This window comes from Octopus sinensis, linkage group LG8, assembly GCF_006345805.1.
Source record: "Octopus sinensis linkage group LG8, ASM634580v1, whole genome shotgun sequence".
NCBI classification, from domain to species: domain Eukaryota; kingdom Metazoa; phylum Mollusca; class Cephalopoda; order Octopoda; family Octopodidae; genus Octopus; species Octopus sinensis.
Genome location: NC_043004.1, coordinates 7,582,472 through 7,600,925, shown reverse-complemented (window position 1 = coordinate 7,600,925; position 18,454 = coordinate 7,582,472). Strand labels below are relative to the sequence as shown.

Genomic DNA, 18,454 nt, shown 5'->3' with positions numbered 1-18,454 from the left:
AAACAACAACAATAATAATGGCTTCAATTTTTGGCACAAGGCTAGCACTTTCGGGGGAGGTGAGGTCCAGTCGATTACATTGATCCTAGAACTCAACAGGCACCTATCAACCTTAGAAGGGCGAAAGGCAGATCTTGAGTTCAGACAACAAAGATGGATGAAATGCTGCTCATCATTTTGGCCCAGCACAGTAACAATTCTGCCAGCTCCCCACATCATCATCATCATCATTAAATGCCTGTTTTTCATGCTGGCATGGGTTGGGCGGTTTGACAGGAACTGGTCAGCCAGAGAGATGCACTAGGCTCCATTCGTCTGTTCTGGCATGGTTTCTGCAGCTGGATGCCCTTCGCAATGCCAACTGTTTTACAGAGTGGACTCAGTGATTATGATGTGGCACTGAACAGGTGCTTTTCTCTGTGACACTGGCATGGGTGCTAATAACAATAATAGTAATTTCTAAACTAGGCATAAAACCTGCAATTCTGAAGGGAGGGTTTCTCAGTTCAATCCCAGTTCTTGCCAGTTACTTTATTTTATTGATTGTAGAGGGATGAAAAGGAAAGTTGAATTTGGCAAGATTTGAACTCGGAATGTTAAGAGACAGAACAAAAATTCTTCTGATGCTGAAACACTTCTGCCAGTTCATTGCCCTTACAGACATCAACAACAACAACAACAGCAAGAAGAAGAAAAGTATGAAGAGGAGGCAGAAGAGGCCACAGCTGTGGTTGTGTTAGTGTCATTTCAGGTCAGTTCTGATCAATCTGATATTTGTTTTTATACAATTTTGCTCCAAACAAGGCTTGTGGTCACCGTAGTGTAAGGGACAACAAAGAAAGCAAAAAAGGGGCCAACAAATTCAAGTGATGTCGATGGACAGAATGCTTAAAGCACTGAATATCAAAGACCAGAGGGAAATAAGACGATGGTAGTGAGTTCCAGTGAATTGCAGTTCAAAGAAAGAAGCTATTAGAATGAAAGGATTTATAAATAACCAGAAGATTGACAGAGAAATGATGAGCCTGGGAAGAGAAGGTTAACCCTTTTGTTACCAATCTGGCTGAAACCGGCTTTGGCTCTGTAGTACAAATTTCTTGTTTTCATAAAATCTTCCACCAAACCTTAGTCACAATTTATGTTCCTAACACTAGCTTAATGATAACGAAGTTATTTTACTAAATTCTTTGTTATATTTAAAGTAATTGAAAGAAACACAGAGCATCTCAACAGAAATACAGTAATGAAAGAGTTAAAGGTGTTGACAGAGGGTAGTTGACCGGAATGTCCATCAGAGTAAAAGCTATGGAAATATTTGTAGAAAAGACATGACAAAAGTACATTTTGATGCCATGACCATATTCTGTTTATCCTTTGAGCAAGGAAGATGGCAGTTATGATTTAAGGGTAATTTGGCTGCCATTTCCCACAGGTTCATTGATGGTGTTTAGCAACAGAGGCAATAACAAAAGGAAGAGTAGCAAAATCAACAACTACAACAGCAGTACCAAACACTTTTGGCCTTTTCAAAGTACAAAGGAATCCCTCTTGTACTGGTGCTACAATACACTCTATCCAGACACACTGTAAAATGGTGGGTGGGTTGAGCCTGCTTTTGTTGGTCACCTAATATTGACATCCATCATTCACCTCTGTTACTATCCACCATTTTCTCTCACGCCAGCTTCATTCCAATCGTCATTGTCGTTTAACGTCCGCTTTCCATGCTGGCATGGGTTGGACGGTTTAACTGACAGCTGGCAAGCCAGAAGGCTGCACCAGGCTCCAATCTGATCTGGCAATGTTTCTACAGCTGGATGCCCTTCCTAACGCCAACCACTCTGAGAGTGTAGTGGGTGCTTTTTACATGCCAATTGCTTCATTTTTACCATCCATACACTTGTTCCCTCTTCTAACCATCCTTATTCTTCTGCCTTCACTGTCTCAGCCACAGAACCCGAGTAAACATTTTTAATGTAGTGAGGACTCTCTCGTCTTTGAGGTGCAACACAACCCCATTATTGTTAGTGCACTTTAAATCCACTAAAGCAGGATATTCTGTAAAGTGGTTGGCAACAATTCATCGATAGAAGCAACAGCTGCTCCGTCAAAAATGGATTAGGAATATTAAACTGCGATAGAAGGAGATGTTACTTCATGTAAGATTCCTCTCTCTCGTCTGTTTCATGTCACAGCAATAAGAGATAAAAAAAAAACCCCGATCCAATCGGCAACATAAGTCTGTGGAAAGAAAAGGAAATATATCGCAGGATGTCTGTAGTGCAAATCAAAACCTAATCTCAGCAGCTTGCACACGATTACTGTTCATGTGAAGATAGAAAGCAGTGCTTCGGAGAATTTATGCGCAAAATATAGACTCACATACAAGTCTATAGCAAGTTTGATGTCATCTTTGGCATCACTACAAGACGAACAGTAATACAACTGTCATCTCCCCTCTTCACTTCACTTGTCTGTTTATATAATCTTAAAACCAATTGCCGCTTTCTCTCCATCTTGCCCCAACGTTATGTCATTCTTCAGCTACAACAGCAATCACACACACATGTATGTATACATATATACATTCATAAACACGCGCACGCATGTACCACATACTGCTATACTCAGACATACGTATGTACACATGCACACACACACACACATACAGGTGCGCACACGCATAATTGTTTACCTTCTTACTTTGTTCTTTATTTTATTTTGCTTTCTGTTGTTCAATGCCTCAACCCACTATCATTCGATGCAGTGGTCTGGTGAGACGGAAGTCTGGAGAAGAATTGAAACTGAGGAGTGCGGGAGGGAGAGAGAGAGAGACATGTGTATGTATATATATATAAAATCATCATCAGAAGATCAGAGAGAGACAGAGAAAGATAGAGGTATAATTATAGGGGTGAGGGAGGAGAGATAGAGGAGAATTAGAGGAAAGAGAAATAGAGAGAGCGCTAGAGGGGGAAAATAATAAAAACGTGGTAGAAGTAATAGTAGTAGTGGGAGGATGGGGAGGTAAAAGAAGAGATAAAAATGTTGATGGGTGGAGGGAGGCGAATGAAGGAGAGGAGGAGGAGGAGGAATAAAAAGAGAAAGGTTGAAGCAAGAGAAAAGAAGAGAGAGTGTGAGGATGAGGAGAGCAGAATGCGCTCTAATTATATAACAGAATTGTGAACGGGTGCTTGTGTGTGTGTGTATGTGTGTGTGTGTGTGTGTCTACTGTAAAGGAAATATTAATGTGAAAAGATGAAAGAAAAGAGAAGAAAATCCGAAGGCGAAATCAGTAAATATATTCTAGACAGAATAATAAAACGATGGCAGTAGTGCTAGTATCGTCGTAGTTGTTTAGCCCCGGGTCTGGCGTGGTTGTGAAGAGTTATGATCAAAGAGGTTCCATCCGATCTTTTAGACATAAACGCATAAAGGACTACGCTATCCAATGTGTTCATATTCAAAACAATAAGGAAACGACTGAAGAGAGATTTGGCAGCTATTTCTAGTAGGTTAGCCGACCTCGTTGTCTCTTGCTGCTGGTATTCAATGGTGATGGCGGTGGCGGGGCGGTGCTGTTTGTAGTGTTGTGAGTGGTTTTCTGGAAAAAAAAGCAAACACGAACAAAAACCAGAAGACAAGTATCTCATTGAGCCTTCGTAATGTGAAAAGGAAAGTACAAAGAAGAGACGGTAGTAGAGTAAAAGAGGAGGAAGAGGATAGTTTGAGAGGGGAGGGGGATGTAACAACGAAGGGAATGGTGGGGCGGGTGGTGACGACGGTGCTGTTTGTACACTTGTGGTAGTATAAAAGATGGTAAAAATGGTTTGGTACTAATAGGAGTGGTGAGATTGTTAGCCGCCGCCGCCGCAATATTGCCGATAGTGTTAATGTTGATGAAGGTGTTGTTGCTGATGTTTAAGCCCCAAGTTTTTCTTGACCGAGCAAACATATGTTAACAGACGTTTCAGCCATAATTATTCCGTCTTTTTTTTGTCAGGCAGTCGACTACATTATTTAATGGAGGATTTGATTATTATTTCTAGCAGGTTCGAGAGGTTCCCAGTTATAGTGATGTTATAACTAATTAAATGTATTATTGTTGTTGACCCTGATCAGCCCTGACTTGGCAGACTTATGGATCTAAAGTGTTCCAACCATGACCATCCAGTCCCTCCCTCATTGTGTATCTAAGACAAGACGACACTGTCTATTTGTGTCGGTTTTTTTTTCTTTTAAGACAGCAGAGGGATGCTTTTCTGATTAAATCAAATGAATAAGTAAAGATTCTTTCATCGGCTCGCAGTTAGCAGAATCGGTAGGGCGTCGGACAAAATGCTTTGTGGGTTTTCTTCTGACACTTACATTCTGAGGTCAACTTTGTCCTTTATCCCTCTGGATCAACAAAATAAAGTATCAGTCAAACACTGAGTTCAACGCTATCGAATTATCCACTTCCCCCCCAAATTGCTGGTTTTGTGCCTAAATTAGAAACCATTTTTGGTTTAGTAAAAGCGATAGTGTTGACAATAGTTTGTAGCGATCAGGTTGGTGTTGTTGGTGATGGCAGCAGTAATTGAATTATTTGGCAGCTTTTTTGTGTTGACATTCAAGTTTTTTTTTCTTAGTGATGGCAGTGGTTTGGTCTAGTTAACCGACGTTCCAGCTGTAACCATCTCAAGATCATATTGCTGTCTCTTTCAGGATGGCAGACTGTGATCTGAAGGAGATTTGGTTGTTATTTCTAACATTACAACCACGTACAAGGATCAAAAACATTATTGCCGTGAACATACAATTAAAAAAAAAGAAAACGCATGATATACCTTAACTACGTTATTTAATGTGTCTTTCGTGTTTTTAGAAAAGAATTATTTAAAAGTGAATTGGCTATTGTTTCTAGCAGGTTGAGCAACCACGTAGATGCTCCCTTGTCGACTCATGGTGTTGTTGTTGACCGTGATCTGGGAAAGTTGAAGTTATTGATTTGTATAAAATTTTTGACAGAAATGAATTAAAAAAATAGTAAATGCTGCTAAAATTTAAAATAAAATAAAATTAATAAAAGTTTTAAAAAATAAACTAAAAAGGAATATTTGAAGAAAACACAAAAATGTGGGGAAAAAAACAATAATAGTGAAGAAAATTAAAATTATATAACGGTATTGATTTGAGAAATATGGAAATCGATCAGTTGATCTGATAAGTGAAGAAGTCACATGAACGCTGTTGCCTTGGCAACAAGAACTGCAAAGAAATCCAATCTCTTTCTCTTTCTCTCTCTCTCATCAGCTTCCAATCCCAAACAAGAGGAAGTCTTGGAAGAATGGTGATGATTAACGTTCCTGCTTTTGTCTGTAGGAAGGCTTCTGTCCAGGATATTATGGAAGAGGAGGTCGGAGAGAGACACAGGAGGGATGTGACGGTGTTATATTTATAGTAATATGGATGGTAAATGGAAGAGAGAGAGAGAGAGAGAGGCGGTGATGGCGGTATTGAGAAAGAAAGAACAAGACGATATTTAATATATTCAGTTGACAAACTGATATTTTCTGGTTTTATTATTTGTTCACTACTCGTATCATCGCCCTCATCCCCATCATCACTATCATAATCATTCTCATCATTAACAGTCACCTCCACTACGATCTTTATGAACTTCATCTCCTGCTTAGAACAATCGTAATTTGTTTTCTTCTTCATCATTTACACAGTTGTCATCATCGTCCTGCCACTACCAGACGGCTCTCAATATATATTTCTATTACAATAAACCCAATATCGGTAAACCGTGTTCAGACTGCTTCAGTGTGGTAAATATATATCCAGAATGAAATATGAGCAAAAATAGAGTAGAAATACAAAATTGCCCCGTTTTTACTCGTGTTTCATCCGGGTTTCTCTTTGAAAGCTACATCCGCACTGATGTGGCTTTCAACACTTGCTTGAAGCTGTTGAGAATGACCGTCGATTAATAAAAATATTGGATAGGAATGAGCAAGGGGATCTGCTGGTCTTGTTCTTAAATTAAGAACTGTTGTCATCAACGTCACCACCATCACCTGCACCATGAAGTACCAATCATCTACCAAGAGTTGATAGTACCATATATGTATCAGTGAAACATTGGTGTTACTATAATCAATCACTCCTACCCCTAAAACTAACGACTCTGCCCGTTTTTAACAGAATTGACATTTGTTTCGGCTCTCTATTCTGAGTTCAAATCACATCGAAGGCAGCTTTGCATTTCATCTTCTCAGGATCAATAAGAAAGTACCGGTATTGGGGTAGAGTTAGTTAACTGATAAAACCATCCTCATAAATGTCTAGCCTTGTGCCTATCGTCATCCATTTCCAACAGTTTCACGAGAGCTTCTTCTGCATTGCTAGGTGCACCTCCATGTTCCTCGAGCGTGTCTTTTAGTAAAGGTTTGAAATAATCATTCATTCCCCTATCTTTGCCTGCGGCAGAGTGCGCGCCAATATGAGATAGTTGCCTGCACACTATTCGATCTTTGGCAAGAGCATTCAGGGTAACTATGTCAAGGCCTGGCCATGCTGTGTATAATGTTATTTCTCCTATCTTTTAGGTTGATGGCTTCTGTTTCTCTTTCCATTAACCATGTCTTCCAAACAGATCTTGATGACGTAACAAACCATTCGCTCTGTGTAGCCAAGCAGTTTGAGTCCTTTATTTTTGATGACAGAGGGGATTGGTAGCAATTTGGTTATTTGTCTTAGATCCTCAATTCTGACGTTGTGTAAGAGTTAGTGTTAGTAATAAGTTGTACTACATTATTCTGAAAGACTTCTGATTCCTGTAGTCCAACAAAATCCAGGTGACACGTTCTACTCTGTATAAAACTACTTGTTGTAGGTTTGTTTGCAAACATTTATTGAAATGATAAATAAAAGAATTGCTTGGGTTGGTGTTCTTCATGTTACATCAGCTTTCTTTAGTTGTATTTTTCGCTTGTCCTTTGTATAAAACAAGTGTAATGTGAGCTGTCGTTTTATTATCTGGTGGTTGTGTGATTGATGCCATCGTGTCTCGTTTATGTGCTAAAGTTGAGTGATTTGTTTGTGGTAATTATGTAGACTTTGTGCTTACTAGATTGTATTTAGAATGCCGAGTCTCGATTGTGAAAATGTTGTGTGGGTTGAGTTGATTTATTGAGTGGAGTGTGAAGAAGATGCTGTGTGATTCGTGGAGGAAGTGTACTGCATGAGCTGTGCAACTGAAAAAATGTGTTTCTACCAGGAATGTTTTGTCTTGTGTGCAAAATGTGTGTGTGTGAGTGTGTGTGAGTGTGTAAAGGATTGCTCTCCTCTCTCTCTCTATGTATACAGAGAGAGAGAGAGAGAGAGAGAGAGAGAGAGAGAGAGAGATGAGAGAGAGAGAGGAGAGAGAGATATGTATGTACGTGTATGCATATATATATATATATATATATATATATATATATATATATATATATAATATATATATATATAATATATATATATATATATATATATATATATATATATATATATATATATTATATATATATATATATATATGTATATATATATATGTAGGTCCCGGGTTGATTCGGGGTTAACCACAGTAAATAAGGTACTCAATACATAGCAGAGTAAAATTAATAAATATATATATATATATATATATATATATATATATATATATATATATATATATATATATATATTATATATATATAAAGTTAATCCAAACAAGAAAACAAAAAGACAACAACGCGAGGATGTGGAACAAATAAAGTATTATTGGGCGTTCAGGAAAGAAGGGAAGAAGGAGGGTATGACGTTTCGAGCGGAGCTCTTCGTCGGAAACATAGGAGAAAGAAAGATCCCGAGGTAGGAGGACAGGGGGAAAAAATGCAAGTGGTCTTCACGAGGTCACATATATATATATATATATATATATATATATATATATACATACATACGTGTGTGTGTGCATATATATATATATATATATATATATATATGTGTGTGTGTGTGTGTGTGTGTGTGTGTGTGTGTGGTGTGTGTGTGTGTGTGTGTGATTGTGTGTGTCATTGTTCAGTTTTATTTCAAGATTTCTTGCCAATAGAGAAAGAACCGGTTTCTAACCTGGATCCAAGACTCCTTCATTAGAATTTCAACATCATCAACAGGGTATTTTTGTGTGTATGTATGTATGTATGTATGTATGTATGTATGTATGTATGTATGTATGTATATATAAATGTATGTATTTAAAAAAAAAATTATTTTATTAATTTCTGCTCAAAGCTGTGGCCATGCCGGGGCACCGCCGTTTTGCTACACTGTTATTATTGAGAGCCTCCTATGATACGTGGCATTTGGTGAATAAGTTTGATGTCGCTATCCTTATTTGTGCCTCCTGAGTTGAAGTAGGTTCATCTGGGACTCTTGAAAGGAAGAGATCCAGTTTTGATTTGAAAACAACTACATTCACTTTGTGTAGGTCCCTCAAGCTCTTTAGGAGAATATTAAAAAGCTGAGGGACCCTGAAACCCAGGCTGTTGCAGTAACTGGTCCTGAAGCATTGCTTGTAGCGCAGGGCTTGGAATTTTCCAGCATTAAACTACATATTATTGCCCCCAGCTCATCTGTAGATTGAGTCCAACTCCTGCTGCAGGTGTGCAACATCGCTATGGTTTTGTATTTTCTACGAGACTTTCGTATCGTCTGCGAAGCTAGCAAGGGTGGCTATCCGGGCAGCTGAGGACATATCTGAGAGGGTCACTATGAAAAGCAATGGTCCCAAGACAGTGCCCCGTGGAACACCTCTCACTATTTGTGTTTTCTTTGAGCTGGCTCCATTGGCCACCACTGCCTTGGCTTCTATCTTTCAGAAAGTCATGTAACCACTCTCTAAGTTGTCCAGCTATGCCAAGATCACATAGTTTGTGGCATATCATACCATGATCCACTTTATCAAAAGCTTTTGCAAAATCAAGGTATATTACGTCAACATTTGAGTTGCTGAGTAACTACCTCAACGCTCAGTCATAGTGCTGTAGGAGCTGGGTCAGGCAGCTCCTATCTGGTCGAAAGCCATGCTGGGTATCACTCAGCAAGTCATTTTCTTCAAGGAATGCGATTAGTTTCCCTCTGATAATTCGTTCCATGACTTTGCTAATGTGTGAAGTCAGAGAAATAGGTTTATAATTTTTGGCATCTGCTCTGCTTCCTCCTTTATGAGTTGGACATATTATTCCCTATTTCAGTTTGCTTGATAGTCTGCCATTTGCAAGAAAACTCTGGAAGAGAATCTGTAGTGGTTTCGCCAGAGCAAGCTTACACGATTTGAGGAGGCTTGCTGGGAAACCGTCAGGGCCTGCAATTGAGTTTGCGTCCACTTCATCTATGGCTAGTATTATATCTTCTTCACCAATGTCAATGTAATCCATCGTAACTGCCTCGCTGGTTCTAGGTGAGGCGGCAAAAAAATCCACTAGTTCGCTCACTTGTTTGTGTTCCAACGGGGCCGTAAAGACACTTTTGAACGGGTCATTCAATTCACTGATCCTGATTGGATTATCTGTGTGGGAACCATCCTTTTAGAAGAAGGGTCCTATTTTGCAGCGAACTGAGGCTGTTTCTTTGGCATAATGAAAGAAAGTCTTTCGGTTTGACTTGATATTTTTTTTATATATGTAAAGATTTGTATGTTTTGCTTTAAGTATGTATTCTCACGCATATAGTTGGATATCTAGACATGCTCATATATATTTAAATGATATGTATGTATGTATGTATGTATGTATGTATGTACGTATGTATGTATGTATGGATGGATGGATGGATGGATGGATGGATGTATATCTTTAGCTGGGCTAAAAAGTCACATTCGATCACAGCACCGTTAACAGTTAAGCCTCGTGCAATGGCCATACTCGATAACGAGGGGCAGCCGTCATGTATGTATGTAGTGAAATTACAACGAAGGGAAAGTATAATACTAAGTAATATGTCAAAGTATAGATTGAAGAGGAAAGAAGAAACAAACAACAAACAAAAAAAACCCCAGCAAACTGTTGCAGACGTCAGTTTATAGTGGGTGCATACCAGAAATGGTCAATATCTAGTTTAACACTCGGCCACCAAAGCAACAAAAACAAAAACAAGTGTAATAGGTGTAAAAAAAAGTGTAGTAACCGAATTTGAAAACCAAAATTTGTGCAAACGAACCGGGGGTGGGGATAGGACTTTCGGAGTTCACACGATCCAATATTTCCCCTCCTAACTTTCAGGAACTGAGAAGACCCATACGATACCAGTGCGTTGCTTTATGTTTTGAGTTCCCCGCCAGACTAGACGTTGTCTATCATCTTTCGTGTTTCCGAAGAAAATTAGGAGAATATATTCCCATCTTTGAAATATGCTATAGTACTCTCTTCTATTATCTGAAATGTAACGAACAGCCAAAGACGATAATCTTTTCCAACCGCTGGAATCTTCTATGTCTCTCACTAGTCGACCTTCACCCTTATTAAATATAGTAAGAATAATGTTATTGCGCCCGACTTTAGCAAAGTATTTGACTGCCTAGCACATGAGTTCCCTGCCCGCCTTCGGGTTCCGTCCGTCTGTCGTCGTTTGGATTGGTGTCTTCCTGTCATAGTACACTGCGGTGATGTTTTCTCTTATCCACCCTCTAGTGTGCCTCAAAGTCTATTCCCTACTCTCTGCACTCTTCTTTACATCAATAACCCACTTACCGTGACCTTCATCAACGCTGACTCCATCGCAAATGATACCATCTTTATTTCCTCCCTAAACGTCACTTTATCAACAGAAATCTTGAATACATTTTCCAATGAGTCAGGCCAATCTTCTCTCTTTCAACAGTGCAGACACAATCACTATACATACCAAAAAACATTCCCCTACCGAAAACAAAAACCTGAATGGTATCCATCTGGAGCCCTCAAGGTTGTTAAAATGCTTCGTCTCACCGGGCGGTTATTTTATATACGTATTTGTTTTATCGAAGGTAGTTAAAACCTACGCCACGCCATTGCAAAGTCTGCATCTGTCCTACCAGCTCATGGTCAGGAAATACTTCATTCTTTAACAGCTACTTACCCTTCTACAAGCTGATGTAATATCCAAAAGCATGTAGGTCTATGACCTATCAGTCCTGAAGTTTCTTTCTGTTTGTTTATTTAGGCAGCTCCATAATCTTTCGCCGGTTTGTCAGGCATGTCGCCGCTTCACCATATTACTCATTTATGCTAGCTGGATGGACAGGAGAAATATGAAATGAAGTGTTTTGCTCGAGAATACAACGCATCGCCTCTCCAGCAACCGAAACCACAATCTTACGATTATAAGTTCAACACCCTAACCACTAAACCACACTAGAGTACTGTTCCCATACTTAGGATTGTTCTTCTGATATATCCATGTCGCTCACCAACGTACTCAATCTTTTGGCTCACAGATATACTATTTCCTTAATCTGCCATGATTAACTTCTGCTCCTCGGAATTGGTCGGTTTGAAGCCACTTTCATTTATACACTTCCGACCCACTCATCTTTTCTACTCCTTTCGTCACCTATCCTTTCCATTAACCATGTCGTCCAATCCTTCAAATCCGGAATGTCGACCATCTGGAATTCCCATCCGACACAGTTTTTCCGACAGTTATGGACATTCACTTATGCAAAATCTGAAATGACCCGGAGGACTTGCAAAATGGTACAATTTCCCCGGATCTTTTCCCTTTGAATGGCAGATCGAGAAATTATTTTTTTGTAACTAAACACTTTCAAACTTCGGACACTGGCAGAATGTATCATATAAAACATCTTTTACTTTTAGCGTTTTTGAGAAAAGTTTCTATTTACGAAGTTATTTCGTATTAAAGTTGTCGTATTTCGGTAATTTTAATCAATGAATGACGTGTATTCAGCTGAATAAAATTACTGCCGCTGTTTGTCAACAACGACTGTCAAAAGGAAAAGATCCCAGAACCTTATTCTCTATTAATAAAACAAGATAGCCACTGCTGGAATACATTATTCAAAACTGATAACATTTGACCTAAACTACTGTGTCAGCCATTTTCTCTCTGGGAACCCAAACTGATCGCAGCTATTCAACAACAATAACCGATTTAATCAATGCTAAAAAGTATATCATACACATTAGTACCATATCTTTATGATTTCACTTTATCTAAATGTTATTTCAAGGAATGCAGCACAAAACAAATACCCCAAACCTAGTTGTCGGCAGTATAACGACAGCTCAACGACGTTGATTTCTAACTTAGGCACTAGACTATATATTTCGAAGAGAGAGAGAGAGAGAGAGAGAGAGAGAGAGAGAGAGAGAGAGAGAGAGAGAGAGAGAGAGAGAGAGAGAGAGAAATAGATTTAATCGACTCTAGTACTTTACTTTTAATAATTATTGGTTTGTTCTGGAAGGGGAAATGGATCGCTCCAAGGGAAAAAAGATCCAGGTTCTGAGATACAGGATTTGAAACATGTAGACTTTAAGACAGTAAAGATGTTATTGACATATATTTGGCTGTTTTATTGGTCAACGACTGCGTAGACGGCCCGACGTTGATCCGTTAAGAGTTTGGGTCTCGTTGGATCAGACAGTCATTAAGGCAAACAACATGCCACAAACTGTTTTAGGACTAAGAAATAATTAGTAAATCGTTGATAAATACATGTTTTGTTTTTAAGCAAAACTTTGTTTGAAATTAGATGATGTACTCTTTTTATTTCTCGTTGATTACAACACAATATTAGCTTATATGCTTTTAAATAAGCTATTTTGTTTCCTTTCAGAGTTTTTATTTATTCAACAGGTTGTAAATACGAAACTAAAATATTTCAAACTTTTGGTGTTAATAAAGTTATCTCCCTTGAATTAGATCCGCCATCTTCAAGAACTTTTCCAAATTGAATTTGATTAAATTTTAAGGTTTTTATCTATTTAACTGAGAATAGACAATACGGCTACCGAATGTAATCAGTAGCCTTTCAAGTGACGTTATAGAAAAAGGGCAATGTTGTGAAATTAAAATATTTGGTAGAGAGAGAAAAATCTAGTTGGTCGGTCAGAACTTTTTATTCGAAGGTTTTAATTACAAACTCTTCTTGAAATTTTAATTAACACGAACCAACAAGGCAGCCAATGTTTATTTTCAGTTAGATAAGGAGTTTTGAGACAATTTTACTGTTAATTCTACCTGCCAAATTATCTCAAATACCCTCCTACTTAAAAAGACAATATTACCGAAATATGAGATGGCCTATGTTGGAACACTCTTTAACCCGAGGTGCGCTCAGTTAAGGCTGACCCGCGGCTAAATATGTCATGACAAACTAACATCGATTTTGTTGAAATGAAATCGTAAAAATTAATTCCGAAAGCTTGTTTGGAAAGACAGTTTGAAATATATGACTGAGACAGAACCAGACTAAACTGTTTTTGGTTGGTTAGATGTTAACTTGTCTTCTAATTTGTAAAATCAGTTTAGGAAATCACTGGAGTCTGAGAAAAGTGGTAATAGTCTGCACGGTGAAAAACCACTTAAAACAAGTTGAATAAATTTGTGTATCATCAAAATTATCTTCTGAAGATTTTGTTAAAAAAACCGTCTTCCTCAATTTCTTTTTAACGGTTTTTTTTTCGTTCATCAATGCTACTCTATAAACCGTTCCATTTGGTTGCGATTGTTTATGGAGATATGTATGGGTTGCTGGTTCTAACAAGTTTAAATTAATAGTGTCAGTTTAATTTGACGTAACATTTCTGAAAATATAATAAATAGCAAGTAAATACACGTCCCATTAATTCATTCGTTTACATTATGTTTGGCTGAACCGTGAAACAATCTGTCAAAATACATTGTAGTATTTAGCAACAGCCGTTTATATTCCGACTTCAATTTTGCCTCTCAGCTTTCTGAGGTCGATAAAATAATAGTCAAGTCCTGGGGGCGATTTAATCTATTACACTTTCTCCTAAACTTTGTGTTCTAGCAGTGTTAGAAATCTACAGCATCCCGTTTCGTTTGCTTAAAATGTAAACCAATTTGCCGCTAAATTTTATAACGGCTACCATAGAAATACTTTTTATTTTCACTCACTGTGTATGCATGTATACACACACTGATGAACAAAAATAACCACATAAATGTTGTAGAAACACATTTTCGGTATTAAAGATGAGAAATAAGATATTTTGTATAAACAATTTCTAAAGCGCTTATAGTAAGTTTAAATTAACTTCAATTCAGTTGATATTCATGCTACGTTTACTCTTTTACTTGTTTCAGTCATTTGACTGCGGCCATGCTGGAGCACCGCCTTTAGTCGAGCAAATCGACCCCAGTACTTATTCTTTGTAAGCCTAGTACTTATTCTATCGGTCTCTTTTGCCGAACCACTAAGTTACGGGGACATAAACACACCAACATCAGTTGTCAAGCGATGTTGGGGGGACAAACGCATATATATATATATATATATATATATATATATATATATATATATATATATATATATATATATAATATATATATATATATACGACGGGATTCTTCCAGTTTCCGTCTACCAAATCCACTCACAAGGCTTTGGTCAGCCCGAGGCTATAGTAGAAGACACTAGCCCAAGGTGCCACGCAGTTGGACTGAACCCGGAACCATGTGGTTGGTACAGCCACTCCTGCACCTATAGTGAAACATCTTCTCGGGTGTTTGAATCGCAGCGGTTAATCTAACATTCAAAGATGCCACTTCAAAAGTTCTCTTTAGCCTGTTTGAATTACCATTTCTTGACTTTCCTATGTCTATACAGAATAACATTAATATTTTCGTGTCAATACAATTAAATTTGTGGAACGGGTAATAGTCATTCCCAGTGTGGAAGCCGGCACCTAATAAAATTTAACAGGATCCAACATTGAAAAGGATATTCTTGAACTATTTTCAATTTAAGCAGAAACAAATTTTCAAAAAAAAAAAAAAAAGAAAAAATCACAAAAATTGAAAGAAAATAATTTTTTATTTATTAAAAGAGGAAAATGTCGCCAGGCAGTTTTATGTAACAAATCGGTGACTGTGAAGGAGAGTTTACTAATAAATAGTATTCCGGATAGTGAGACCTGTTCTGTTTGCCTCTTTATTGCAACTAATTATCCATAATACTGCAAACACAAGCATCGAACTTTGAAGACATAAAACATTATCTAACTTCTAATTTAATATTCAAATTCTTAATTCAAATACAATATTTTGACCTAATGCACATACTGGAGGTACTACTTAAGAAGGGTGAACCCGGTACGCGCTAGCTAGTCGTGACTAGTCGATCCTACAACGACTAGCTAGCAAAATAAATAAAACACAAAATAAAATAATTTTTTTACACAAAGTAAATAAAACACAAAAACACAATTTTTTAAACAAAGTTAATAAAACAAAAACGCAAAGTAAGGATCGACTAGTCACGACTAACTAGCGCGCACTGGGACCACTCTTCTTAAGTAGTACCCATACTGGATACCTAATTATCTAGTGTTATTGTCAAATATATTCTATATCAACATAAGTTTGAACAACAAATATAATTTTTCCTTCTTATTTGATCTAAAGTGAAAATCAAATATCCTTCGTTCTGGCATCTTTAATGCCTTGTTAATTCACGAAGCGTCTTTAATATCCGGTATTAGTTTAGTTGAGAGAAAATATTATTGGACACCGTCTAACTGGGAGAGACACTCGAATAGTTACACCGGTAGATCCATCATTAATCCTGTTATTAATTAATTGTGAGTTGATAATTTGTTAAACGGTTCTTTGTTTTGGTCTGGATATTTGTATGTAAAACAGTTTTTTGGAATATTTACGGTTCCCATTATTCCTATGTGTTTATAAATAGTGAATGTTTGACCGTAATTCCACAGAAATTTAAAAGTTGGGCACAATGGATCCTGCCCTGATAAAAGGACATGCATCGTTCTTGGCCCGAGCCCGCAGCCAACCTATTGTGGAAAAAAGGAAGAATCAGCACAAGGATGAAAATAACGAATCACTTGCGAAGAAACAAAAATCTTCCAAACCGCCAAAACCGAAACCAATTTCAAACGCCGAAACTTACGACTACAAAACTGCCAAAGGAAGTTCCCAGTATAAGTTTAGTGTTTTGGCCAAAATAGTTAAACATATGAAAACTCGACATCAAAAAGGCCATGTCCATCCTTTGAATATTGAGGACATACTCGACGAAACTAACCAGTTGGATTTGGGAAGTAAGCAAAGACACTGGCTTGTAACAGAAGCTTTGATTAATAACCCGAAAATAGAGGTTGTCGATGGAAACACGTATATCTTTAAACCCAAATATAATATTCGTAATAAAAAAGGGTTAATGAATCTGTTGAAGAACCAGGACCTTCATGGTCTCGGTGGTGTTCTTGTCGATGACATTGAAGAATCGATTCCAAATGCTCCGAAAGTATTCAAAGTGTTAGCTGATCATATTATTTTCGTAGCAAGACCAATTGACAAAAAGAAAATACTCTTCTACAATGACAAATATTGTCAATTTAAGATTGATGAAGATTTTCGAAAAATGTGGAGAAGTGTAACTGTGGAAGGTTTGGATGAGCAGAAAATTGAAGAATATCTCGAAAAACAAGGAATAAGTTTAATGCCAGATGTTGGTGCGAAACGGACTCCAATACAGAAGAGGAAAAAGCTGAATTCTAAAAAGTCGCGGACGTTTAAGAAACATAATGACCATTTACAAGGGGTTCTTGAAGATTATTCCGACTTGACCAACAAACAGAAGTGAAGCCGCGTTGAAGGTTGGACCACTATGTCGACCGCTTTAATAATATTGCTTGTAGACAATCTGTAAGATATTTTTATCCTGATATTATTGACATTTCCAATAATCAATGTGTGTTTTGCATTCTTTGAAGGAAACACGAAACATCCATTTGTAGTAAAGTACTTTTATATGTGGATATACACGTTAGGTTTTGTATTTAATTCAGTTAATGTGTTACCACTTGAAACTTAAAAAAAATTTCTCATATGTATAAATGAACACCACGCATCCATTTCCAAGTAAGTATATATATATATATATATACACACACACACCTGATACTGGGAATAACTTCAACATCCATACATATTATACAAAATATATTTCTAGTTAAAATGTAGTCATTTAGATATTTTACATAAAATTAATAATTTTGTGATTAAATGTGGTGAAACTATGACCCATAACCTTTTTATTTATTGATGTATGGTGTGCGTTTTTATCTTCTTTTAAATTAGTTTTTACTGGTGCATTGCAAAATCTATTTTTGTATTATCTTCATGATAAAATCTCTTTACTCTTGTGTTCTTGGTTCAGAATGGTCATCTTATTAATGAGATTAATACAGTTTACACGAAACTTGAACTGTGTGGGAGAGACAATAATGATATTTTAAATGAAGAAATTTATTTGCTGCTGGGCTTTATTGATGTGGAATTTTGAATGGAACAAAGAAGGTGAGTACAACTTTGGTGTTCCATTTTCATTCTATTAGAAGAGTCAAACGATGACAAATCATATTGATGAATAAGGATTAAAGATTTTGGCCATTAAAGGATGATGATGATGAATGAGAGGAATTACTGTGTCTTGAAGTGGGAATGCGATTATAGTGATGGGAGACCAGTAGTGTACGAGGAGGAGGAATGGTTATTATAGTAACCATCTAAAAAGGTTATAGTTTCTATATTTAAGAGATGAGGAATTATGTACACTATTTACATTTGACAGATATTTCTCTTCATCTTGTTTGTTGTTAACACAACATTTCGGCTGATATACCCTCCAGCCTTCCTCAGGTGTCTTAGGGAAATTTCAAACCTGGGTTATCATTCCTAAGGAAATTTCCCCAAGACACCTGATGAAGGCTGGAGGGTGTATCAGCTGAAACGTTGTGTTAACAACAAACAAGATGAGGACAAATATCCGTCAAATGTAAATAATGTACAAAGTTATAGTTTGCATGGAATTGATAGTGAAGGTCTTATTAGTTCAGTCAATCTTACTGAAATTATTCCATGGAAGAGCAACTGTAGCTGATTAAATTAGCATTACATAATTAACAACTGACCCGTTCCCTTTTATGGGAATAACACCTGAAACTCATTCTTGTGATTTTATTTAATGTTTTGCATCCATTCTTGTTATATGCATTTTTTTCCCCCCACTACCTCCCTCAATGAGTGGTCAAGGTATAGCAATTGTGGTCTGAGTCTCTTTTAACCATCAGAAGTTACAGGTGAAGAGCAATACACTGGACAGGGGAGAGAATCCAGTATATCTAGGCTGTCACCCCCCTCCCTCCTACAATTCACCACTCTGTGTTGTATG

General features: G+C 37.3%; 1 protein-coding gene across 1 annotated transcript; it reads left to right on the top strand.

The window, feature by feature from the left end:
* The first annotated feature begins 15,642 nt into the window (after positions 1-15,642).
* On the top strand, positions 15,643-17,303 carry LOC115215196 (transcription initiation factor IIE subunit beta-like). Its single transcript, XM_029784389.2, has one exon. It carries the CDS (start codon positions 15,995-15,997, stop codon positions 16,862-16,864), a length of 870 nt encoding a protein of 289 aa, XP_029640249.1. The 5' UTR covers positions 15,643-15,994; the 3' UTR covers positions 16,865-17,303.
* The last annotated feature ends 1,151 nt before the right edge of the window (positions 17,304-18,454 follow it).